Here is a 27,800-nt window from a genome sequence, read left to right on the forward strand (position 1 = left end):
TGAATTTGTAGGTCAATTAATAGTGCCAGTCTGCAAGGCTAACCTTGCCTGAAAGTAGGGCAATTTGTATACAAAAATTACTGAAAGAGGGAATACTTAGCTCCAAAAGCAATAGTCAAGCTAATGTTCTCACTTCTTAATTGTGTTACTGGAAAGGCATTATTTAAATTGATATGCTCATTATTCTTACAGGCCAACAGATCTACTTTTGTGAGTAAGAGGCCCCTTAAAGGTTATAAATGGGAAAAGAAAGCCTGGAAAAATTAGTTACCTGTTTTGTTGTTGGGCTTGGTTTTTTTTCCCTTTCTGTCCACAGCACATTAGCAGCTGTATAGCCATAAGAAGGCACAGTTCCTCCCTCCAGAGATTGTAATCTTAGAGTGCTCAGGTTCATAGTTGCTCAGATGTTGATAATAAAGCATTCTAAGGCCTATCTCAAACAAAGCTGGTGAAAAGGCTTGACAGAGCAGCTGTTGACTTTGGGTTTGTGTAGTTTCGGAGAAATGGACGCTGAGAGGTGACCTCATTGCTGTCCACAGCTTCCTGAGGAAGGGAAGCGAAGAGGGAGGTGCTGAGTTCTTCCCTGTGGTGTCCAGTGGTAGGACACGTGGGAATGGTTCAAAACTGAGCCAGGGGAAGTTTAGACTGGATATTAGGAAGCATTTCTTTATGAAGAATGTGTTCAAACACTGGAACAGGCTTCCTAGAGAAATGGTTGATACCCCAAGACTTTCAGTATTTAAGAGGCATTTGGACAATGCCTTTAATGACATGCTGTAACACTTGGTCAGCCCTGAATTGTCAGGCAGTTTTACTAAACGATCATTCTACTGGATGTTCCAACTGTTCTATCCTATCTTACCCTATACCATCCCATTCCATTCCATTTCAATCTATTACAGTCTAGACTAAACTTTATAATCATTGTCAGGCAGTTGCAGGTATTGTGGTAGAAATGCATGTTGTTTGAGTTTAAATGCAGAGGAGGAGGTGACTTTATGTAGCAATCCATATGGGCTGCTTCCCAGCTATGATGCAAGATACAAAAAATTATATATTCTTTGGCCTACTTATTCCTTAATGTGTCTTTTAAAACACGTGTAAATGTACATGTGGTCAGAATTAATTTAAGAGGAAAACTGAGTAATTTTACAACACATTATATCCTTGAAATATATATTCAATAAATATGTTTTTATATTAAGCTATTCAGTCTGGAAACAGGAATGTGCTTGCCAGGAAAATGGTCTCACACAGTAGCTCGTAAGAGGTCTAATTTGACTTGATTCAACACAAATATTCTGAAGGGTTAAAAGAAGCTCTTTCAAAGTAGCTAAATGGATTATCTGCTTTCCTGACTGATGGCCTTGACCAAATATCTTAGCACACCTGAGTATACTCATGGTTTGCAAAGGCAGGGCTACTGAAGAAGGAACTGATTTCATTAAAACAAATTATTGCCTCTAAATCCTAAAAAGCAATTCAGGAGGCTCAGCAGTATAAAGTAATGAAAAAATTACTCAGTTGGCAGAGAAGGGAACCTGTCTTGTTAAATGTCTGTGTGAAGCTGAGCACATTACTGTTTTCTGCAGAGAAGGGAGCCTGTCTCATTAAATGTCTGTGTGAAGCTGAGCACATTACTGTTTTCTGCAGAGAGTCAGGAAAACTTGCCTAATGTGGGACTGGCAGCTCTCTGGGGATAGAACACCTGCTTTGTGACTAATCTAATTTTTTCTCAGACTTTCTTTGTGATGAAACAGCTTAACCTGCAAAGAGGAGTTAAATGTTCTGGGGTTTTTTTTCTAGCACTTTTTAATGGGCTTTTCTGAGTAAACTCAAAAGCATTACCTTACTACCCTTTGGCAGTCTATCTTGTAAATACAGGTTTGTGCAATAAATGATCAAACTTATTAAATAAGGGACCAGACTAGCTATGATATTTTATTTCTCTAATACAAAAAGTGTTATATAAGCAAAATATCAGTGTTGAATACTAGCCTGAAGCCCTCAGGCTTCATAGCTGCAGCTGCTTTGTACAGGATGAATCTAGAGCATATTAGGGGGAATAAGTGTACTGTGACAGTCCTCATTGTAGAAGGTATTGCCATGGGTCTGCTATATACTTAGGCTATGGGAATAGCTCTTGAGAAGTAATAACAGAGGGAATCGAGGAAAAGTAGAGTGATTCCAGGACTGGGACTGGAGAGACAGAAGGCAAAACTAAATAAATTAAACATTGCTATGCCTTGGCCTACAGTGTGAATATCTGGACAAAGTTACTGGCTTTCAAAGTTACTGAGTTTCCAGATCTGAGAAAGTATGTTGAGAAGGCTCCTGATAATCTGAGAGTTGATAAATGTTCAATAGGTAGGAGAAATGATCCAGGACGCACATCAAATCTGATTTGCCAGTTGGTATTGAAAGTGCACTAATTTTTTTCAGAAAGGCTCTTCAAGACAGAAATTATACCAGGTTTTCCTTTTTTTTTTTTTTTATAGGTACAGTGTGTAACATATACCACAATATCTATGCATAATTGTTCTAATTTTGTTTTTCTAATTGTACCTGTTGGTCTTGTTCTTTTTCAGTTGTAGATTACTGTGCTTTGGATAATCAAGGTTGCCAACACGAATGTGTTAACACTGAGGACTCCTATTATTGTAGATGCCACCCAGGGTTCATTTTAAATCCAGACAAAAGAACTTGCAGAAGTAAGTTGTGATAAAGTTTAATTATGAACATAATTATAATAATAATAATTCGTACTACTTCTGTCTTCGTCTCAGCTATAACACTCCCACTGATCCTGGGAAAAGTGGGTAATGAATCAGGTATAGAAAATGGCGTGCCCTGGAAGCCATAGGTCTTGAAAGCATTGCAAGTTGTTTTGGGGGGGCAGGTTTTTTTTGGGGGGAAGGCTAAGGATAGGGATCCCTCCTATGAGGAGGAAGCTTATAACATGAAAATAGACTCATTTTCAACAATGAAAACCCAAAAGTTTGTCTTGCATAGTCTTTTTGATTATCCAGACTTTTCAGTTAGAATGTCATCTCCCTAGCTGGGTAAACAAGTCTGTACAAGAGAATTTATAATCAGCTTGGTTTGTAATATAAGCTAAAATTAAATAGAGCAGTTCCACAATCAGAGAACACAAACGTTGCAGTCTATTTTCCCATGGATTTTTCTCAAGAGTGAGTTTTTTGATAGTGAGCTAAAGTTCTGGCAACCTTAGTATCTTCTACCAAGCTTACATGTTTCCACCAGGTTATAATAACTTCGTGACTTTGCTTGCTTGTTGTATGTCAAATTTGATTGATACCAGGCTAACATGCTCAAAAATTACCAGAGTTAGGAGTGGATATAAAGTGGAGGGACTGACAGACCAGAAAGTACTCTTGCCAAAGCTTCCTGTAATTGGCAACACAAACTAAAACCTCCACAATGTTTAATGTCATAACTCACTTTCAGGAATGTGAAGCAAAAACCTTAATACACCTTCCTAGTTACCTTTCTTCATAAATATGGGCTTTGCTAAAGAAATGTTACTATTGTGTCTGTAAGCAGACAAACTCCATTAGTTTAGGTGAGTGGAACTGCTGATGTCAGTGGTGAATTTAATCCGTATCATTGAAAAGTATGTTCATACGTTATTTCTCAAAAAAATACATCAATATAGAACTGCATTTCTGTGCCATTAACAGCGTTGCGAGCATTTCAGTGTTTATGACGAGAGACTGTGTTAAACCAGAAACTGTTTTGTGTATTAGGCTTGGTACCTATTTCATTTAATTTTAATATTTAGAAAGAAAGCATTTAATCCAGGCTGTAGATCTGACCTTACAGTCATGGAAAAGAGACACACACTTCCCCAAGGCCAGAGTACAGTTTGTACTGGTTCAAGGTGCTTATAGATTGTATGAAGTTGCTCATTTGTCAAGTATCTGTCAGCTAAGGGCTGGCTAAATTCTCTTACACTTACATGTTCTTGAAATCTTATAGTATAAGTGCTTTCCACTCCCCAAGCACAAATTTTTGTTAACTCATTCAAACTAAGTATGTGGATCTTACACAGTGTTTTTTCCCCAAGTTTGAACTGAGCAAAGACCTTAAAACTACATAAACATTTTATATGTCTTGAGTGGTTTAACTTATGGTCTAGCTGTATGAATTACTTTAACCTTTTTAAATTGGTGATCCACCGAATGATGGAAGCTGAGAGAGTAGCAGGGAACATATTATTTTATGCTTGTCCTGTCTTTATCCTCTTAGATATCTATTGCTTGAGATAGCACATTGGGCTATATAAACTCAGTCTAACCATGTGCTGCTGTCTTTATGTTGGAAATATGGACAGGATCTCTGGAAGTCATTTATTCTAGCTTCCTGTTCAAAGTGGAACCACCACAAACTGTAGATCAAGTCAGCCATGGTTTTGTCTAGTTGAGTCTCACAAATCTCCAGTGGAGAGTCCAAAACGTCTGTGGGCAACCTCCTCCACTGCTGTACTATCCTTCTAATGGAAAACATTTTCCTCATGTCCAGTGGTAATCACCCAAGCCACAAGTGGTCACCACTGTTCCCTGTTACATTACGTGGCACTAGCAAGATGGTTTTAGTTCCAACACCTTTGCAATGACCTACAAGAAGTAATTGTAGGCTGCAATTAGATATCTTCCTTTTCACCAAGCTTATTAAGACCAGATTCCTCAAGTTCTCTGCACAAGTCAGATGCACTGTGTCCCAGCAGCAGGTCTCTGTTGAGCCCTCTTCAGTTTATTCCCTTTAACTGGGGGAGAAAGGGAAAGGATTATTCCAGAACTGGACTAGTTATGTCAAGTGCAGTCTCCAGCTGGCCTGGCAATAGCCTTTGTTGATCCAGAACCTGAGCTGCAGACTGACTTCTCAGCTTGACCATGGCCTTCCTTGCCACTGTGAACCTGCCCAGCAAAAAGATGGGCAAAAAGACAAAAGCCTATGAGTTGAAGCCTTCTGCTCCCTGTTTGTACCCACCTTTTGGTCAGTGGGGTAACAGACTCCACCACCACATTCCCATTGCCATTTCCCATCTGATCTTGACCAGAAACTCCCAGCAGGCACATCTATGGTTTCATATTGGATCTCTGTGGAATGGAGGAGATCTTTAACATGAAACACTAAAGTGCGCTGCTCTGCAAGGGGGTGCAGTCTGGGAACTAAGGATGGCTACAAGACAAGAGGGCCAGTAATCTCTCTGACAAGGCCTTTGGTCCCACAGTATCCAAAGAAGAGGAACAAAACGGGGCTTGTGACAGTAAACAGACTCAGCCAACAGTCCAGTGATCACCAGACAAGTCCATAGTGTCAAGAGAGGTCTCAGGTCAATTCAAAAAGTCAAGTTAGCCAGTCAGCATATCATGATCAGCAAAATGGAAGGCTAGGCACAGGCATACCTATAACATAGCTCAGGCAAGCACCAAGGGTGAGAGACTGACATTAAATGCAGCTCCCAAGCCAAGGGGCAAGAGGCCACAGACAGGCTTTTCACAGCTCTGTGCATCTCTGCCATGTTAACTGAATTCTGGTTTGGGGTTTTTTTTTTGTTTGTTTGTTTGGGGTTTTTTTTATAAATGCTTTAAATTAATTTAAAGTTAAAAAAGTTAAAAATTTCATCAGGTTGCAATTAGGGAAAAATCAAAGTGACTGGACATGGGAGGCCATAGAGATTGATTTGAAGGAGTAGTCAGGGAGAAATGTCAAATCATTCTCTTTCAAGATGCATGTACTGAATATAAGCATAAATAAAACTTAGTAAGCAGTTTTCCTTACACTTTATAAATTCTGTGCCTTGCTAATAAAATAAAGTGTGAATGAAGGAACTGTGTAGATCTTAATTCTGTGAAAGTCAAGACAGCATGAGAGCTCTTCAGAGCAAAAGTATGCTCTAGCTCCCGTATGTTATGAATCATGATGCCTCTGAGTCAGCATAAACTACATGAAGAAACAGATTTCAGATCACTGGATTTAAAACGTTTGTAAATTTAAAACCTTTAACATAAATTTCTTATGTTTGGCTTTCATACTGAATCTCAGGGACCATTGCCAATTAGCCAAGACTCACGCCCATGCCAGATCACATCTCTGCATCAGCAAGCAGTCCTGGGTCTGGAGTGCCAGCTCAAGATTATTTCAGCATCCTGGCTTTCTTTTCTTAAATAGAAAGTAAGCTTTCATGCTTATGGCTACAAAGAAAATCTGGAAAATGTCAGTGTTATCAGTGTGGTCATGTGTATCTGACAGATGTTTTCCCTGGGAATTACTCCAAACTTCTTACAATAAGATACAAGGTACAAGGCTCATGAGAGCAACCCTCCAAACACCAGCAGAGTACTCTGTGTGTAGCTGAAAGAAAGCAACAAATTCAGATTATCAGTGAGGCAGGAAGAGATCATTCCTAGCTACTACGTTAACTATTAAGAGGTCTTTTGCCACTCTTGCTGCTCCCCTCAGGAGGACAGATGTAAGCTTCTGCTTGTACGTAGGGGTGCTGAGCCTCAACTGTTCTTCTTTAGGGAAGGCCCCTGTTTGAGTTGTGGGCAGGTTCACATCACCTGTAGCTTGTGGAGAGGCCTTCTGTTAGCATACTTAATGGACTGTCTTAATGGTGCCCTGTGAAATGTGTTTTTAGTGTTCCCAGCATAATAGCCTCAAGTTTACAACAAAGATAATAATACATGTTTTTCAGCTCCTTGTGGTCATCTTCAGAATCAGTTACCCAGGAAAAGTGTGTCCTGCACACTTGAGTTAGCAGGAATTTGAGCAGGTAACTGCAACACAGCACTGAGAAGGTCCGGAAGGCATACAGCTATATTCCACTTGGCTTTATGGTTTCTGTCTCTCCAGTGCACTCTTGAACAAGCCATATTTTCTAATTTATTGGGGTTTTATTAAACAGACAAGATCCCTGTTATGTATGTGCCTATGTACATATGCTGTCATAAAAAGGTTTGGTAAAGGATATGTTTTATAAATATACGTAGAGTTCATAAATGTTAAAATACTCCTCTTATGTTCTCTTAGAAAGTCACATTCAACTTTGTCCTGAAAATACAGGTGGTTTATTATTGCTAAGGGCTTTCATCATATATAAAGGCTCAATTGCATTAGCCTGCCACATACACGAAAGAATAATTCCTGCCTCAGAATGCCAATTACCTGTGAGAATAATAATTAGCCTCTGAATGTCAGTTTTCAGTTTTCAGATTGTGTAATGAGGTGTTCAAAAGTGCCTGGATGTCTTTAAAAATGGGACTTGCTTGATTTGTTACTTATTTATCTATTTTTAGCAGTGCTGGGGGGTTAAGACCATTCTTTCACTGGTATAAATTAATTAACTCCACTTATATAAAACTAAGTGATGGCCAGACACTGCATCTAAACGAATGTCAAGTTCTTTGACTTCATCAATAGTAGTAAACAGTATGTGGTAAATGCCACAGTGCTTACTGCACAATTACTTCCCTTTTTAATGTATTTTATATGCAAGTTGTAGCTGTTTCGAGACTTTGCTAATCTTCTCTTTCATGAGCATTTTAAATGAAAGAATTGTGTAGGAACACCCAGAGCTGTTAAAACACCAATGCTCCCGATGACCTAATAATGCTGTTTTGGTCTTATGAACAACATTCAAAAGCATGTTTGTGCATTTAGTACATATAGTATCAAACTTGCTCTGGGTAAAATAAAGAAGCAATTTTGATAAGGCAATGTATAGGACTTAGCTGCAAAATGTTAAGGAATATTTAAGATTCTAATTCCTCTACTGAGTGTAGTACATGTGTTCTCAGAGAATTCAATGAAGTACACATATTAGGTATACCCGAGTACAGCAAATACTTGGAAAAAAGAAAGATTTTATTTTCATCGTTTGAAACAAAATGGCAAAAAGTCAGAATGGTGCCTAGGAAAGAAAAAGAAAGAAAGAAAAGGCTAAAGAGAATAAAACACAGTAGCTGGATTCTTTTACCTAAATTATTTCTGAGGAATAGTACTGCTCGCTGACAGTTTTTATCTCATTTAGGACCAGACTATTGTGCTCTTCAGGACCATGGCTGTGAGCAGGAATGTGTTAATACAGACAGTTCCTATTTTTGTCGATGCCAAGAAGGGTTTAGACTTAATCCAGATGAAAAAACATGCAAAAGTGAGTAATTCTTTGGACATCATAAAGTTCATCTGCTTTTATTCTCAAACCTGCTGTAAATGGTTTCCCTTCTGAGGGGATGAAAGGTTTCTCTATAATTAAAGTTCAAACAACTGTTTCTTTATAAACTTGAAATTTAATTGAGCCAGTCATGCTGGCAAAATACACTGTTGCTATTTTGTAGACTTGATTGTATATTAGATGTTTTCTGAAGAGATTTATGGAAACCTGAGGAGTAACACAGGCGTGGCTCAAAGCCAGTAAGTTCATTACTTATTTGAAATTTTCTGTCCTTGTCTTGTAGTGACATAAACAGCTGGAAAAAGAAAATAATAATAATTAACCCTGCTTTGCCCCATTGGCTTCCCCAAGGACAGATGTATTTCATTAACTTGGGAAAGTGCTGGGTAGGTAGTGTAGCTATTAAAATCAACTTAATGTCACGCATGAAACCCCACAGTTTCCTAAAACAATTGTAAAAACAGCCTCAGCAATGTAAGGGTTCTAAACCAATCACACATACTATTTACTTTAAAAAGTCTTCTGTGTTACAGCTCTTCTTGAGTGGGGGCCTGGAATCACAGTAGATTTTCAATGTAATATTGTTAAAGTTTAAGGAGGATATGTTCAGTAAAATGAACTAGCCTGATGTGGTGACTCAGTGCATGGAGGGGAGAAATGTCTTGCTGATATTTTACAAATAAGAAGCTTGCCTGGAGCAACGTAATTATATTTTAGATGCTCATAAAATTTGTCTGGTTTTGGAATTGTATTTTCTTTCAGTCTTAAAGGCTCGTTCTCATGAAGCATCTTTGTCTACACAGTGCTGTTTTTACATCAATCCATACTATTCTGGTTTTTATTATCTATGTGATACTTTAATACATTCAGGTTCTTATAGATTGGATGTGCCTGGGTAAGTACAGGAAAAAATGAACAGTGTTGTGTAAAGCATTCATTGCCAAGGATGTAGTTGCAAACTAAAGGCAAATTATAATTCCCATTTCAGAATTCTTAACCTTAAGTGACAATTCCAGGATTATGCTCCTATTCCAAATCTTGTTATAAGAAGGCTCATGTTAGATAAGTTAGGAAAATAAAGCAGAACATTTGCAAATATGCCCTCTTTATAAATCAGGGAGAATGCATCACTGGTGAGTAGCACCAAGCATTCCTCCTTCACCATGATGCATGGCTTCTGATGACCTCACTTGGAGTATTGTGTACAGTTCTGGTGTCCTCAACATAAAAAGGACATGGAACTGTTGGAACAAGTCCAGAGGAGGGCCATGAGGATGGCGAGGGGACTGGAGTGCCTCCTGTATGAAGACAGGCTGAGAAAGTTGAGGCTGTTCAGCTGTTCTGCGTGGAGACCTCATAGCAGCCTTCCAGTACCTGAAGGGGGCCTACAAGGATGCTGGAGAGGGACTCTTCACTAGGGACTGTAGTGATAGGACAAGGGGTAACGCATTAAAACTTAAACAGGGGAAGTTTAGATTGGATCTAAGGAAGAAATTCTTTACTGAGAGGGTGGTGAGGCAGTGGAAGGGGTTGCCCAGGGAAGTTGTGAATGCTCCATCCCTGGTTGTGTTCAAGGCCAGGTTGGACGGAGCCTTGGATGACATAGTTTAGTGTGAGGTATCCCTGCCCATGGCAGGGGGGTTGGAACTAGATGATCTTAAGGTCCTTTCCAACCCTAACTATTCTATGATTCTATGACTACAGGAGCAGGTCTAAGGGAGCCAAAGTGAAGTCATGTATAGCCAAGTATTTGCAATCCACTCTCAGATCCTTAACTCACTATCAGCTTTAACGGGTGTCCAAAGAACAGAATCCAGTGCTGTTTAAGAAAAGTGAGTTTTTCTAAGCCATTTTACTTCAGAAACCCTCATGGCTGGTTTGAATTCCTCACTGTTTTTCTCTCCACAGAAGTAAACTTCTGTGCTAAAGCATGGCTGTGAACATGAATGGGTTGACATGGAAGAGTCATTTGTATGCAAGTGTCATCCTGGATACGTCCAATGACATGATGGCAGTACGTGCAGAAATGAGTGTGTCTCATGAACTGCAGTGACAAGTTACTGCAGTGGGGCGAGGTGTGAACAGAATGAGAAAATGCTCGTGAGTCCCTGAGCTATGCAAACCTATGTTATTGTAAAGTCCACCGTGAGCCAGGCCTAGTGAAGTAATGCTATAGTGAGATCCCTGATCCAATAGAGAACTAAAGCATCATCTTTTCCAATCCAAATGACTGTGAATATGTGTTCAGCCAAGGTGTCTAACACAAAGACAGTGTTGAACATCTGCATCATTGCTATGGGCTATGTAAACTGCAGCACACCTGATACAGGTGTATGCTAGTATGTGGAAAGATGTAGAGACTTCCGCCTTCTATATGTTTATGCTTTCAGTGATCTGTTTGATGAAATGTCCTCTTTTAGTAAGAATGCTACTAAACAAATGGTCAGTGTTGCACCAGAAAAAACAAACAACATTGCCCACTTGACATCACCCAGTTTATTGAAGGTACTTTTATTGCAGAGAATCATTCTGCACATCATCTAAAATACCGGCAGCTGTTTCCCCTGATACTTATGAGATGTTTTTTCCAAAGGAACACTCATTACTGAAATTAAAAAAAAAGTTGATAGGCCAGGGAGTAATTATTTCTAAATAAAATATTTGTGATAAAGCCAAATTTAAGGAAACTTGGATGTGTTGCAAGAGCTCAGAACTTTTTAATAGTTATGGTTTTAGGCTATTACAAGTTGAATATCTAAAAATTAATATGTCCCAAGACGCTCATTGTTTTTAAAAATACTGAGCTTTCCCCTGTCTCTTTCCCTTCTTACGTTTTTTTTAACACATGTAATGAAGCACACAAAATGACCAAATTTACAGTATACTAATTTCTAAAGCCTGATATTTAGCACCTTTGTGATTACACTACTCCTTGAAAGGGTGTGTTAAAAGATTCTCCATGAGAACCTGAAGTCTTCAAATGTTGAAATTCACATTAGTCTGGGTGATTGCATTATAAAAGGCGATGCCAAACAGATGCAATTTTTCACAGAAAATACTGGGGGGGAAGTAAATTTGGGGTTTTCTCCACATTTATTTGTGCAGTAAGAAGTTACACAAGCCTCTTCATGATGATGTAAACTCTTGGAAAAAGGAGAATGTTCCAGCTGGAACTTGCTTTACCTAGTAAAAACTGACACCATGGCTTCACTTGTTCAAGCCAACATTATCTTTATGTATAACAGTAAATCTGGACCTATTACTGCAAACTCATTGCTTAGTTAGATAAACTAATAAACAGCAATATTTAGAACTAAGTAATTTTACATTAAGTACAGATTCTTTTTTTTTTTTTATGTAAGCAAAAGCTTCAGACGTGCCTGTTCACATCTGTAAATGATTTGCAAATAGAGACATATGAGACTGAGTTTGTGTCTGAGGGACCTCCACTACTTTTGATCAAGTTCAGCTAAAGTGATTTTGGACTGTATAACTAAAAATAGCCATTAACAAGTCAGCAATAAAATATTATGAGGAAGTTCAGGATAAAGTTTTTTTCCTAATATATGCTTTTTCTGTACTTATGGAGTCAGCAGATTACACAGTACGTCTGCAAGTGCACGTATCTCACACTACTGCTTTGCTGTCCCTTCTGTGAGACAACATAGTTTTTAATTCCAGTTCACCTCTCTCTCTGTCTTCCCCTACCCTATCACACAACCAGTTGCATAAAAGAAAAAAAAGAATCCATTTTATCTTGGAATAGGAATAGGAAAATCAAAGAAAAGGAACCTATTGAGACACTCTCACACTCATCATTTGTATCTGTCCCCCACTAAGCTTTAACTGCTTGAACCTGTTGGCAGGTTAAAGCTTTAAATTGATGATTTCTCATCCTGTTGAAGAAGAATTTACTGTTTATGAAATAATCTAAAAGCCATAATTCCTATTTCAAGAGTTACTAATATTCATACTTTCCCTCTGAGAAAATTTTATAGTCAACAAAAGAGAGTCTTGCTTTGTAAAGCAAGCAAGCATGATTCTGCGGGTAAGAACAGGCAGGACTTCAAGGTTCTCCCTTCACATTAGATTCCTTTTGTGATTTTTGGAAAGCGAGAGCTGCACTTCATCAGGTTCATCATCTGCCAAGTGGGGTGGTTGTGTTCATTTCACTTAGGTGTTCTTAATTAACTCAGGTTACTCAAATAGGTGGGGGTACTGCATAAATAAAAAGCTGTACTGATATTTTTCCCTTGCTCTGCAAAGGCATTGTGTACTAACTAGTGTCATAGTGCATGTATCTAAGGTTCCAGTGTGATTTCTTCAATTATTAATACAAATCAATAGGAGTGGACCACTGTGCTGAAGGCAATCATGGCTGTGAGCAACTGTGCCTGAATACTGATAGCTCCTATGTCTGTCAGTGCTCTGAAGGATTTGTCATCAACGAGGACCTAAAAACCTGCACTCGTAAGTGTTGTGAGAACTTCCTTGATTTCAGCTCACCTGGGAAAGGTTTCTGGTTTTGTACAGGAAAGAGAATGCACCTTCAATTTGTTCTTACAGTCTGCATTTTGAAATACTTCAATAATTGTTTGAAAGCAGAAACAGCCAAAATGGACTTAGGAGAGGGTATTTGTCAAAATAACTGTAAATCCTTATGTAGAAAAGTTTTGGAAGATCTGTTTATCCCCAGGTGTCGAGGAAAGTTTTTCAGTCACATGGCAAATGTGTCTGACTGACAGGTCATCTTGACAGCAGCATCCCCAAGCAAACTGCATCAGCTTATCTGGGGCAGGAAGAGAAGCGTGAGTCCCACACTGAGCTTTTACATTTTGCACTGGAACCTTTAATGAGTGACCAGAAGTTGTCCTGACAGCTTTCTACCCTTTAAAAATCTAATGATCATTGAGAATCATTGCAGTTTCACAAATAGCTGAATTGCCTCCTTCACTGGAAAAATAATATATAGAAAGTGCCAAGAAAAGAGGAATGGGAATACATTTTGCCTGTTGACTTTTCCTGGATCTCTTTGATGAGACAGTTTGGCCGTTTTTTCTACAGATTTTAGAGGTATGGTATTTTTCAAGCTTGTTGAGTGCTGGAGCAGCTCCAGAGTTTGCTCTTTTTCTTACACTCAAGCAACACAGTTTTAATAGAAGTCAAACTGCAAGTGCTCAGTCACAAAAATGATCTAGTGAGAAGTGAGGCAAATCAGCAAAGGCAGTTTCTTTGTCTTTAACCTTGTCTTTGCCTCCATACTAGCCTTTTTAGCCTATCCAATACCTTGACAGACTTTGCTTCTTCCTGCCACTGCAGTTCCATAGATAGGGACAGATGGTAATGCAAAAGGAAAACTACTGTGCCTGTAACAACAGTGTCTACTAGAAGCAATTTGTCTAGACATTTAACTGAAAGAACCACTGGAAATTTAGAAACAGACGAACTACGGAGTTTTATCAACTTGCAAATGGAAAATCCCATTTCCTGTATATTAAAAAGAAATGGGTTTTTCACTTTTGAGTTATTTTCCTCCAGGCAGTAGTTGGAGACCTATCAGCAGCACTAGAACAGTGCTGTGGCTTCTGGAATCCTTCTGGGCAATGAAACTGAGCCATTTTGAATAGCTCCTCTTCTTGCCAGCACACCCCTCTCCTCATGTATATTTGGGAAAGAGATTTGTCCTATTCCTGAGCACCAGATGAGCTGTTGAAACCTCATGGCCATTTTTAGGCTATCATTAAGAGAGTTTGGGCACTTTGGGGTTTCCTAAATGAGCAGTTGAATGGAAGGGATTAGCATTTAACATATCGCACTCCTAATAAGAAAACATCTGGGAATTACTGTTCTAGTGTCATACACAGGCACAAGTGGGAACACCTGAATGGTAAACGGGTTTCTACTCTTGACAGCTAATTACAAAAAAGAGTGACACTGTATGTGTTGCCAACAGACAATAGCAAGTGCTGCCTGCAGGATCCCAGGGGTCCTGTGTCTTTGTATTACAGAGAAGAAATTTGAGATGAAAAATAGACTGTATTTGACAGTACTTGTCACTTGCAGTTCTTTGCAAAAGCTTGAGTAGTCTAAGCCAAAGCCCACTGAGGTCCCTGAGAGGTTTTCTGCTTGCTGCCACAGCAGCTGGGTCATGTGCATGAGTTCTGGGGACTGCCATCTCCACAGTTGGACACTTAGAGATTGTATTTAAAGAAGAATATTCACAAGATTGTTTGGCACTGTCCTATAGAAAATCATTGCTAAAGTGTTTTTCTTTGTCCTTTTTTTAATTCCATTTTTAAGTACTGAGATGTGGACTCTGTTGTGCCGTGTCACACATAGGAAAGTATGATTTTTTTAACTGTGCTTAAAGTAGCCAATGGGAAGTACATCACAAGACCCTCTTACATGTTATTGAAGCTGTATGTATGTTATCAAATAAGGAACTGGACTGTTAGTTAAGCAGTTCAATATATTTTTATTTACTTGCTTATATGCCATTCAAATACTAAAGATGAAATAATAATTGATTCATTATTTGTTAGATTTTTTTAGTAACTTCATTTGCTCCTACAGGAGTTGACTATTGTGCTCTGAATGATCATGGCTGTGAACATTTGTGTGTAAATGGTGACAGATCTTACACTTGTCAGTGTTTTGAAGGATACAGGCTTCGTAACGATGGAAAAACATGTAAACGTAAGTTATTATTCTCAAAGTTAGATTTTTATTACACATATAGAAGAAATCTGCAAGGTAAGATTTAATTGCCTAAATGTTGCTGTTCATGCTCAAGAATTCTCAAAGTTCATAGTTTCTCCCTTGGTGTCATATTTGCCAGTAGTATGTCAGTATCTTGGGTATGCTAAGGTGTCTGAAGTGGTACCGGATACATACTTTTAGGGACCTGAATCATACCCTAAATGTCCGTACCATTTAAAATGTAGCCTAAAACTATTCTATTCATACTTACATCCTGACATTAGACAACTGTAATTTTCTTCTCAGGACAGGGCAAAAATCTATAATGTTTCTAAAGTCTTATACAGCCTGAAGCTTGAAGCATTATTAATAGAAAGTTCATTTTATCCAGCGTGGGATAAGGATGATTGCAATTCATGTAATTACATCACATATTTGACTACATTATGCAGTTATGTTGAGTGGCAGATATCAAGAAAAAATTAATTGCAAATTTTCCTCAATTTTTATATCTTTGATCACTAAGTGATCACTAAGTGATCAAAGAAGAATCATGGATAAATCTCTGAAAACCACACAGGTGTTAAGTATTTTGTAACTGTAATCCCAATAATATCCACAGATCTTATCAATATCTGCTGTTAAAAAACATCTACAGGGAAAAAAAGTCATCCAGATATTATCATAACAAATGAAAAGCTCCTTAGTCACAGTTTGTGTATAATAACTACACCATACTGCAGAGACTAATTCTGCTTGACTCGGAAAGTACTGACACTAAAAGCAAGTGAAATGTTCTGTCCATGCAGAAGTACAGAGGGATCTAGATAGACTGAAGCACTGGGTTATGGTTAATGGGATGAATGGAAACAGGCTTTCTAGAGAGGTGATTGATGCCCCAAGCCTGTTGGAGGTTAAGAGGCATTTGGGCAATGCCCTTAGTAACGTGCTTTAACTTTTGGTCAGCACTGAATTAGGCACTTGGACTGAGGATCATTCTACATCCCTTCCAACTGTAACTAAACTGTTCCGTTCTGTTCTATCCTTGAATGAAAATAAAGGGTGTTGGGAAGAAAGTGAAAGCAAGATTTTCGTTTATCTAATGTTAATTAATAGATGTTATTTTATTTTATTTTGAAATATGAATTGTATCTGAATTCTGTATCAGAACTGAACATCTGTTTGCCCAATCATAGCTGACAACTTTCCAGAATTTTACAATAGATAGGATCATATAATTTGACTTTCTCACTATCCTTGAATACTACGTACACCAAAATTTTGTAATCCTACTTTACAGAAAAATGGTAAACACCTTCTGAACTTAAGCACAGAGAAAACAAGCATAACTATTTCAGGTTTGAGCAGGTTCATTACTGAAGATAAAAAGATGGTGATAGAAAGATCTGTTTCTCACCAGAAATTTGAAATGTGGATGTGGGATTTAGGTGCCTTTGGAAATCCCTGTGGGTCATGTTAGGGACATGTGAAATTCTGCGAACTCTAGAACTGGAACAGTGAACTTTTCCTTAATAGTGAGGTTGTAAAATTAGAGGACAAAGATATACCATTTTGTTACAACAACAAAAAAAGACATCAGGTGCTATAAATGATTTGCAGGATTGAGTCCAGTATATTAGCAAGGACAAGAACATTCAGTACCTGGGAATTGTAAGATTTAGACCATCTTGCTCTTAACTAACACAATTTTTAATCTTTTAAATTATGCCCAGGTAAAAATGTCTGCAGATCAGTCAACCATGGCTGTGAGCATATTTGTGTCAGTACTGATAATTCCTACATCTGCAAGTGTCGTGAGGGATTCATATTGAGAGAAGATGGCAAGACGTGCAGGAGTGAGTGACCAGTATTTTTGCATGTGCATCTGGCAAGTAAAGAACTGGGGGGGGGAGTGTTCCACTTTTTACTGGGAAAAAAACCCACTTTCTTTTGATTTCTGTATCTTTTTTAACATGTTTTCATTAAAAACGTGTATTTATATCAATCATTCCCAGGACGAGACATCTGCAAATCAGTCAGCCATGGCTGTGAGCATATTTGTGTTAATGAAGATGACTCGTATGTTTGCAAGTGTCATGAGGGTTTTCTGCTGAGAGAAGATGGGAAAACATGCAGAAGTAAGTACTCTAATAATTATTCATAGACTTTTATCTACAGTATGGAGATTTGTGGAAGTGTTCTAACAAATGCAACAACAGTTGGCTGTTGTAATATAGGAGTAGTATCGGTATACCTACCAGGAGTTTGTGAGAGACTCTGTGGACAGACATAGTATATTTTAATAGCCAAAATGATGAGGTTGGAGACAAAAAAGACTCAAATTCCAAGAGCTGTAAGTGTTTGCTGCCTAAAATTTTGCCCATTTCTTCCAGTGGTATCAGTAGACCTAATAAAAGCTATTACTTCTCCCTGCATGATACATTGGCTATAGATGTGCTTTAACCAAATACCATCAACTGTTCTCAGATAAAGACATTTGCAGTTCAGTTGACCATGGCTGTGAACATATTTGTGTTAATGCTGATGAGTCATACATCTGCCAGTGTTATGAGGGATTTGCACTAAGGGAAGATGGAAAAACATGTAGAAGTAAGTATCCTTATCTTTAATAGAATATTTCCTTTTTAATCTTTGTATTCATAGACATGTTTTAAATGCTGGCAACCTTGTATTTTTTTCCAGATAGAGATGTTTGCAATTCTGTTGACCATGGCTGTGAGCATGTTTGCGTGAATACTGATAGTTCATACATTTGCCAGTGCTATGAAGGTTTTATACTGAGGGAAGATAAGAAAACATGTAGATGTAAGATATTTTATGATACTCTATTTTTTGCACTCAGAGGTCTACTCAAGAAACATATTCTGTTAGAGGCAGGTCTTCCTATAGGGGATTTTGCCCGACAAAAAAGGAGGGTAATTTCTTTATTTACTAGGAGCTAATTACTTTTAATCTTTAAAGTATTGGAAATTTTCTTATTCATCAAACTGTAGTAAATAAAATCTAAATTATTCCTAGATAAGGACATCTGCAAATCAGTCAGTCATGGCTGTGAACACCTTTGTGTGAATAATGAGGATTCATACACTTGCCAGTGCCATGATGGATTTGTACTGAGGCAAGATGGGAAAACATGCCGCAGTAAGTATCTTATGAATAAAAAAAGAAATTTTGTTTTCCTGTTATTAGGACATTATTCACTGATTCATAATAGTCAGAATGGAATATTGTTTTCTGTAGATCATAAGACTTCGGTGAATTAATTACTGTTTGAACTGAACTGAAGAAATATTTCAGAAAATTATCCAATTTTAATGCTTGAATGTAGCTTTTAAAATGTTAACTCTATTTCTAGATTGAGTATATTGAGTTTCAATCTTGAACGTAGGATGTTGCTGCATTTTACATTGATGGGTTGAAGTTGTAATTGCCACTGTGTTGCTCTGTGTGTGTTCCTGCAGATCATGACTTAATCTTTCCTTAACCTCTTAGCATATTCTTTTGTAAAGAATAAGCAGATGAAACTCGTTCAGGCTCTTTATATGTTTTCTAATCTTTTTATAAGTCTCTTCTGGCTCCTCTAAAATATCTGCTATTTATCAGCATCCTTGAAGGGACACCAGAGTGTTAGTTTTCTAGAAGGAAACACACCATGTCCAAGGTAGAGGAATTATAACCCATCTAATTGTTATTTGAATCTACCTATCTTTTTTTATCTTTTATGGGTTTTTTAATCTATTTTTTAATCCTTTTTTAATTAATCCTTTTTTTTAATATATCTGCTTTTACTGCTAAAGATAGCAGTAGGTCTGTGACTGACTTAAATATTCTGCTTCCTTGGAGTTGTAGGAGCTACTGAAAAATAATGCTAAGCTCTTTTACAACCCTTCACTGCAAGTTATCTGGTTTAAAAATGTATGTGTTCAGTAGGTGCTGTGTGACCTACTCCTCAGCTAATGAAACCCTTCACTCCAACAATATCATCAGTGGCTTATGAAATATAAATTCAGAACTGAATGCACTATATATTTCTAGGATCTGTAAAGAATGGCAATTCTACCATTTCTATCAACTAACAAAACATTATTAAAATGCTTTTTGTTCCTAATTATCTTTAAATATCTTACTCATACTATCCTTATTTAGTTGGCCATGCGCACCTTTGACCTCTATCTTATTATTTCAGTGTTTTCAAATTCCTGATATTATCATGTTCAGTAAATGCTTTGAGCGTGCCTTTCTTTCAATCATTATTCAAATCTTACAGCTGATTTCAGTTTCAATTTCTAACTACTTTGGCATTCTTTTTAGATTATAGGATTACATTTTTGAAGGGTATCTAGTAAAATAACCTTAAACAGTGCAATCATTCACTTCTTTTATTCATTTTTTTATTATTATTCCCCACATGCCAAAATAATCAGGCTCATATTTGCCTTCAGTTATGTAAAATTCATCCTTTTGAAGTATAGCCATATCTGGTGCTGGTTTATATTTGACACTGTTTATAAACAATAAGTGGGTCTGAGTTGCACACAGCTGTGTATAAGCAGATGCTAATTTTTACTTACATTATAATTTCTTTTTTATGTGCTATAATGGGATCCAACTTAGATTGCCGTGTCTTAAATGTAATGCTTGTTGAGTTAGAAGATTGTCCTCTTTAGTGGTCTTTGGAATTTTTGTACTGGCATCATGAGACCTCCAGATAACTTTGCTCAGATTGAAGTTCTTGTAAAAATACAAATTTTTCTACCCTACGCATAAAGTATTTTGCAGAAAGTTCAATCTGAACTTGGCTGTCAGTACTGTTCTACTTTCTATGTAAAGGTAGTTCTCCATTAGCAATTGAGAGTATTTTCTTTAGTGTTGCAGTGAAAAAGAAATAATGAATGCTGATGGCTCTCTTTCCTTCTCTACTTTCTCCCTATCTGTCCTTGAAGAGGTTTTAACCAACTGCTTTTAGCATTGCAGTCAGACAAATCCTCCCATCAGTTTTCAGCAACACCAGTTGGGCTATTTATCCTCTTAAATGGAGGATAAATAAAAGATAAATAAAGTTCCTATTCTTCTGGGGCCTGTTTATGCAGACTCTTGGCAGTGATGTAAGGATGTTAAAGAATTATTTTGCTTTGTGTCTGTGCTGTTTTGCTTAATTTTATTTTTACAAGCATGAATTTGTGCTGAATGACTACACTAAATTATTCCTTCCTTTCACTCTCACTGCTCTTAATATAAAGTCTTCCTCCTTAGTGTAGTCAGATTAATCCTAAAATGACTTATTGACAGTGGGAGGCCATCCAAACCATGCAATTCTTTCTGCTCAGATGGTAAGGAACTCATGCTCCGTGTAAGCTAAGCTGTCTATCATTTAGCTAGCCGGAGGTTTGCTTTCAGTTTGCAAACTTCCATCTTTCTTTTCCCATGGAATTACCCCCACAGTCTTGTATTTATAAAAAAGTTTAACTAGCAAACCACATTAAATATTATCTAATTATTCCCAGGCAAGGATATTTGCAAATCAGTCAACCATGGCTGTGAACATGTTTGTGTTAATGCTGGTGAATCATTTGTTTGCAAGTGTCAGGAGGGATTCCTGCTAAGAGAAGACGGAAAAACATGCAAAAGTAAGTAGGCTGATATTTATCGGCATACTTTGTATCTGCAGCTCCTGTTTGTGTAGAAATGCATTAACCAGCAAGAGCTGTCATCTGTTTTCAGATAAAGATGTTTGCAGATCAGTCAACCATGCCTGTGAACATCTTTGTGTTAATACTGATGAGTCATATATCTGCAAATGCCATGATGGGTTCCTACTGAGAGAAGATGGGAAAACCTGCAGAGGTAAGTAGCATGAGAACTTAATTTGATGAATTTGATTAATCTGATGAAAACATACAATCAAGGCTTCTGCTGATGCATTCTGACTACCAACTCTTCCATTTGCAGACAAGGATGTTTGCAATTCAGTCAACCATGGCTGTGAACAGCTGTGTGTGAATACTGAAGATTCCTACATCTGCAAATGTCATGAAAAATTCATACTGAGGGAAGATGGAAAGACATGTAGATGTGAGTAGCCTGAGCTATAAAAGTGTATATTTATTTGAGGCTTTTAAGTCTTGTGGCTGTCAGTATTTGCACACATGTATGTTGGTGAATTCCAACTGTTTGAGCAGGTTAGTAAGAGATACTACCTTTCCCTAACAAGCCTCACCTCACAAACTCCATCCACTCTCCTCAGATCAAGATGTTTGCAACTCAGTTGACCATGGCTGCGAACATATTTGTGTTAATACTAATGATTCTTATATCTGCAAGTGCCATGAGGACTTCATACTGAGGGAAGATGGGAAAACTTGTAGGAGTAAGTTGTTTAATCTTTGTTCTATACTTCCTAATCTGTTAATGAAACACACTGTGCAATTTGTGTTTTTAACATAGAATCAACTTCTTGGAAGGGAGCTCCTTCATAGAAGATTATTGCAATAATTTTTACATTTTGTGAAAGTTATTGACGTAGACAACGGTGCTAAATATTATTTTCATTATTCCAAGGTAAAAATATCTGCAAAGCAGTCAACCATGGTTGTGAACATGTCTGTGTTCCAACTGGCGATTCATACACGTGTCAGTGTCACAAGGGCTTTATATTGAGGCAAGACAGGAAAACATGCAGGAGTGAGTAGCTGAAAACCTTTATGGAAATATGTTTTTAAGTCATAAAAGAAATAACAGACTTAATTTCAATCAAAGCTTGTTCATGCCGGTTTTGCATTTGAGAAATGGTCTAATAAGGAAATTCTCTTAACAATTCTCAGATAAAGACCTGTGTAAATCTATTGACCATGGCTGTGAACATGTGTGCGTTAATAATAACAATTCATACAGCTGTCAGTGCCATGAGGGTTTTGTCCTGCGACAAGATGGGAAAACATGTCGAAGTAAGTAACTCAGTATGTTTGTCAGCCACTCTTCTCTGGCATCACAACATAAACAAAAAAAGATGTTATGTCATACATTTGTCATACATTATTCCAGTATCATGTTTGGAGTCTTTGAATTTATAAATATGTTAAATACAACACATATAAATATTTCAATTTACAGATAAAGATGTCTGCAAATCAGTTGCCCATGGTTGTGAACATATTTGTATTAATAATGATGATTCATACATCTGCAAATGCCAGGAGGGATATGTATTAAAAGAGGATCAGAAAACATGTAGAAGTAAGTACATTTTATTTAGAAAGCATTTGTTTCTTTGATTTCTAAAATGCTCCACCTCACTTCAAAAAATGCCTTACTTCAAACATGCTACAATATTTGAAGGCCCAAAGCATGTGCGAGTGTGATGGAAAATGTCTTGAATAATTAACTTGATGCTCTCATAATCAAAAAACTATCCAATTGGAACAGTTGTTTGGTATAGCATCAAGTATGATAATAATAATCTTCAAACATGAAGAAAAAAAGCCAAAGTGAAATCTTGTTATCAAGGAATGTGCACTTTAATCAGATTTATATACTGTGTTGCTTTTACATTTATATACTCTATTTTAAATTATTACTATTTCTATTTACTTATTTTTCTGACATGACATGCTTAGAGTGTGATATACATTTATCTTATTGCCTCTTAATACTTGGAGGAAAAAGTCTTCTACCGGAACACAGTAAAAACCTTTTATACTGCAAAAATGGATGCCTTAGTTGGGGACACATTACCAAAAGAATGGTTCATGGCTGATCTCAGTCCTGAGTAAAACCATTCACCACAAACTGCTGCCCTATCTTGACTTCTGCAATGATATTGAGGTGGCTCTGATACTCATATTCATTGCATTTTTATCACTTTACTAAGCATGACACATCTTTTCCTTAGACTGCAGAAAGGAATTCTTGGACAACAGTTTTAAAATAGAGCCATTGTCCAAGATGAAAAGGACAAGCTTTAAAGCTGAAAATTCCTTATTCCTACACTGACTTGCTAACAGACATCTTCAGTAATTTCTGCAGTCAAAGTAATTTTTACTGCACAACTTTCTCTTGTATAGTGCTTACAGTATTCTTACTATACAAACATCAGAGATGAGTGGAGGTCAAAGTTTCTTTGGTCCAGACTAAGATGCAAATGGTGCATTCCTTAGTATGACAAATTCTCCCTGGAAGTTACATTGATCAAAACAGGAGTTCAGCATCTCTGTAGCACAAGCCTACTAGTCTATGCCTGCTGGAGGCGATCGCTTTCCAAAATGAGGAACACCTGACAGAACGAGTCTGCAGCTTTCGAGACATTCTCCATTCCCTAAATTCCCTAACTTTGTCACAGATGCACAGTGCATACAAACTGCTTTGATTTTTGTGTGTGCTTGCCGAAAAGTACAAGAACTCCAGCTTTGTCAGTCTCCTGACAAACTCCCAGCTTTAATGGGTAAACCAGAAAAGGTTCATTTCAGCAATACGTAAGTCTTCTAGTAACAAGATTGTTAGAGAGTTATAAGCAAAAAGCTTATATAAACAATTATGATCCATGTTTGGCAGCTAGGCGCATTTCTAGAATTTACTCTCACCTAGTTTTTTAGTTGGTTTTCTGACATGAGAGATTTAAGTTTGTGCTATAAAAGCATGGGCATTGTCTGCCTTTTGTCCCCAGACTTGAACCTCATCCTAGGTTGCCCCTAAGCTCTAGGGCAGCTGCCTAACCCTTCTCTTCTTGCTCAGTTTTCCCCAAGCTCTTTGGCTTTTGCCTCACTGTTCCCTGCTATTCTAAATATGATGCCTAGATTTTCACCTTACATGCAAGTGTGGCTTCACTGACTCATTTGCTTGTACCATCTTTACCTTTGTGCTACTTCTGCAACACAGATGCAGCTCAGTAATTCTCTTCCGTGTCTCTCAGTGCTGGTCATCTACACAAATGTAAAGTTAGCATACTTTACAGTATACAGGATATATAGTATATATATATACACACACTATACCGTATACAGTACTTTACAGTATACATAATTCCAGGCCTATATCTGGAAGAAAATGATGGCAACTCTGTCTCTATATCCTAGCTGTGTACCTCAGTTATACAGTTCTCTCCACTTAAGTCATTCTTAATTTGCTGATTATTGCTGTATTTAGTTGTAGTATTCTGCAAAGCAGTATGTCTCGGTAAGTATTCATTGTCATGGTATTTTTGTTAAACTGTTGGTCATGGGTGCACTCTTAGTTTTCAATAAAGACTATACAACATCTTTAGACACACTGGCAAAGATGGATGAACCAAGAACAAGATACTCTACATGATCTCTGAGTTTATGTGTATCTGGATCCCTTTTTCAGCTTTGTGGAGATCTGTCATCATCTGAACATTTGCTGCTTATTTCACAGGATGCACTGAAGGCCCATTGGACCTGATGTTTGTGATTGATGGATCAAAAAGTCTCGGAGAGGATAATTTTGAAATTGTAAAACAATTTGTCTTGGGAGTCCTAGATACACTTGAGATTTCACCCAAAGCTGCTCGAGTTGGTTTGCTTCAGTATTCCAGTGAAGTTCGCACAGAGTTTACATTAAGGCAGTTCAGCTCAGCCAAAGACATGAAGAAAGCTGTGTCACAAATGAAATATATGGGGCGAGGTTCCATGACAGGACTGGCTCTGAAGCACATGTTTGAGAGAAGCTTCACAGAAACGGAAGGAGCAAGACCATTTTCAGCACATGTCCCTCGAATCTCCATTGTGTTTACAGATGGACGAGCCCAAGATGAAGTCTCTGAGTGGGCTGCTAGAGCAAAACGAAATGGTAAGGGCATATGGTTTTGATTCATTCTAAAAGACAAACAATGTTAGAAATAAGATGTAGTAATATTATGGATGTGCTCCAGCATGTGCTAATACAGAGAGTGTTTGCCATAGCAGGCTAGCTAATACGGTGACCACTGTAGCAGAACATTGGATCTTTAGTGTTCTCGAGAGCCTTTGCTACAAGGTACATATGTCGTCCCTAGTGTGGGACCCATGATGAGTGTCTCACCACTGAAGTTCCATGCCATCCACAGTTCGTGCTACTACCCACCTGGCATGCCATGCAGTGTTCCAAACATATCCATATATGGTGGAGTCAACTCAAAATTTTCAAACCTTTTCAAGAAAAAAAAGAATCCCTTTTTCCTTTGCAAAACATTTTCTATTTTATGAGAAACTTCTTTAAGAACAAGGGCTGATGGCCCACGGCACACAGAGAATAGCCAGACTTTAGAAGATGCTGCACATCTTTTTTTCTGTTCTTGTTTTATTGACTTGATATATCAATCATAACTCGATACATGATTAGTATAACATTGGTCAGGACTGATACTTCTCTGTAAGGAGAAAAGGGAAAAATGCTGAAGGATATGAGAGGAGCATGTACTAACAACGGTGTCATTACAATGAAATACAAAGTGTTTTTAAAATATTAAAACCAAATGCAAGGATTTCTACATGAACTTGTGAGAGCTGGGAAAGCACATTGAGGATTTACAGGACTGAAAAAAAGAAATACAGGCCAACTTTGCTTATGCAAGCCATGAATGAAACGTCAGCTCCAGACTGCTTACACTCGTATTTGTAATGCTACAAGCCAAATGTATCCCCTGTGTAATTGCAGTGTAGGCAATGTAGTAATGCTGAATATGAAACTGGCCTTGAATGCTTTATCACTGATATCTCCAAGACTTTAAAAAGCAACAAACCTCAGCATGACTGGCCCATTCATTAAATTGAATCAGCTTCTGGCAAATGTTTTACTTTCCTGGCTGAAGTGCAAGGGTAGGCAGATTCATGACAAAAAGTAAGATGCTTATGTTAAGTGTTAAACAGTTGGGAAATGTGCATTTTATGATGTTACCAGCCCCATGGCTCCCCAGCAAAAAGGCTAAAGTTGCAATTCAGTGAGTGTGTAGCTGCTACTACCCTGTGATAACAGAAATATCAAATCTCATCACCAACCAGGTGAAAAGGCAGCTTCTGCTCTTGAATATATAAAAAAGCTTGAAATACTGTGAAGCTAACAGCTGTATTATGAATAGCAAAATCACTACTAGCTGTGGACACATTCTAAGCCAGAACTGATACATGAGAATAAAAAAATGACACATGTTCATGAGAATAAAAAAATAACTGCTGAAAAAAGTGTTCTTAAAGATCATCATGTTTTGTATTCATTGCTTGTTTAAAATCTGTCCAGCGAGAAGGCTGTGAACCACTTCCCTCCTTCCCTGCTTTCAAAATGAAGAAAACTGCAAATCTTCATTTTCTTTCTCCCTAACACCTCTGCTTGTCCCAAGCACCCCCGTTGTAAGGCTTTTTCTCTTCTAACTCCCCAAAACCATTTCTTTTCCCATATCCTTCTCCTTGCAGGTCTGGGTGCCTTTCAACTGCCTCCCAGCCCCCCAGTGTCCTTTAGAGTGCAAGAATCTTGTTTCAATGTGTTCTGGGGATTTCAATGAAACACTAAGTATCTGCAGTCTTTCAGGATTCTGCCCCATTTGCCAATATAGAGCAGGTTTTCCCATCAATCCAGTAATTAGCTTTATTGCACATGCCCTACATAGACACATAGAAACCAAGAACTTACAGTGCAACTGTGAGAGTGATTTGTGCGATTAGAATCATAAAATAGTTAGGGTTGGAAGGGACCTTAAGATCATCTAGTTCCAACCCCTCTGCCATGGGCAGGGACACCTTGCATTAAACCATGTCACCCAAGACTCCATCCAACGTGGCCTTTAACACCGCCAGGGATGGAACGTTCACACCTTCCTTGGGCAACCCATTCCAGTGCCTCACCACCCTAACAATAAAGAACTTGCTTCCATCTTTTGGATATTTTGCAGTACTCCTCCTGGGTTCATTTACTATCAGTAGTGGCCAGGCAACAGTCATGTCTTTTACTTAAAAACTGTTAAATTCCAGCAGAACACTGACTTTCTATACATCTCAATAACTAAAGCATATTAAGCATGTTCAAAACCAATGTTGAAGTAAGTTACACAGCATATTCACTTACACTCTCCCTTTTTCTCTAAAACAACTAATGCTTGTATTTTCCTTTCATGGAGAAACAAGGGTTTAGAACTGCTGATGTAACAATTTTGTGCCATTTCTTTTGAATCTAGGTATAATTATCTATGCTGTTGGAATAGGACAAGCAATTGAGGAAGAATTGCTGGAAGTTGCTTCTGAGCCACCATACAAACACCTCTTCTATGCTGAGGATTTCACAGCTATGGAGGACATCAGTGAAGAGCTAAGAGCCCAAATCTGTGAAGGTAACAGTATTGCACTTTCGTTGAGATAGAAGAGGAAGGAATGCTTATAGAGCTTTTGGTGGCCTAAAAGGACAATGAGTATCATAGTACAGGTCATAAGTCATCAGTGTCAGCATTGCAAGGACTAAGTCACTTACGGTAACTTTTCTGCCCTTTAATATGTGAGGAATAATCTATCACCAGGTAAAGGTATATAATAATTACCTTTACTTTCATAAAGTTTGCGTAAAATGCACGCTTCTGTACCCAGAAAAATCAATTGCTCCTTCCTCTTTCTTTTTCTACAGTTAAGTCAGCCATGCACTGAACCTCACCTTGCCAAAGAAACATTATCTACTCCATTAGGAATGTGGGAGAATAATCAGGAATTTGTAATGTCTTAATGAGAATGAAAAAATTACTCTTTAAGACCAGTGGCAAAAACCTAAACCACAGCAAAACAATCAGGAGCTGTTGTGCATATTTATAGAAGACTAAAAACAGCTCATTGAACATGCATTCACAGTCACAAAGAGTGGATCTGTGCTGCATAAGCTTCAAGTTTTGCTCCATAAACATGGAAGGTTTGTT

The 27,800-nt window shown here is 37.8% G+C and overlaps 1 protein-coding gene across 1 annotated transcript in view; it reads left to right on the plus strand.

Moving 5' to 3' along the window:
- Positions 1–27,800, plus strand: part of MATN2 (matrilin 2) — a gene marked incomplete at its 5' end in the record, with an annotated part of 61,514 nt that overhangs the window by 25,317 nt on the left and 8,397 nt on the right. Inside the window, 18 exons of the mRNA XM_080610714.1 lie at positions 2,589–2,711; positions 8,057–8,179; positions 12,548–12,670; positions 14,774–14,896; positions 16,633–16,755; positions 16,915–17,037; positions 17,387–17,509; positions 17,603–17,725; positions 17,939–18,061; positions 20,425–20,547; positions 20,642–20,764; positions 20,870–20,992; positions 21,165–21,287; positions 21,479–21,601; positions 21,742–21,864; positions 22,031–22,153; positions 24,308–24,721; positions 27,078–27,230. Coding sequence (XP_080466840.1) covers positions 2,589–2,711; positions 8,057–8,179; positions 12,548–12,670; positions 14,774–14,896; positions 16,633–16,755; positions 16,915–17,037; positions 17,387–17,509; positions 17,603–17,725; positions 17,939–18,061; positions 20,425–20,547; positions 20,642–20,764; positions 20,870–20,992; positions 21,165–21,287; positions 21,479–21,601; positions 21,742–21,864; positions 22,031–22,153; positions 24,308–24,721; positions 27,078–27,230 — 2,535 coding nt within the window. The remainder of the gene's footprint in view (positions 1–2,588; positions 2,712–8,056; positions 8,180–12,547; positions 12,671–14,773; positions 14,897–16,632; positions 16,756–16,914; positions 17,038–17,386; positions 17,510–17,602; positions 17,726–17,938; positions 18,062–20,424; positions 20,548–20,641; positions 20,765–20,869; positions 20,993–21,164; positions 21,288–21,478; positions 21,602–21,741; positions 21,865–22,030; positions 22,154–24,307; positions 24,722–27,077; positions 27,231–27,800) is intronic.

Source organism: Psittacula echo (genome assembly GCF_963264785.1).
Source record: "Psittacula echo genome assembly, chromosome: 2".
NCBI lineage: Eukaryota > Metazoa > Chordata > Aves > Psittaciformes > Psittacidae > Psittacula > Psittacula echo.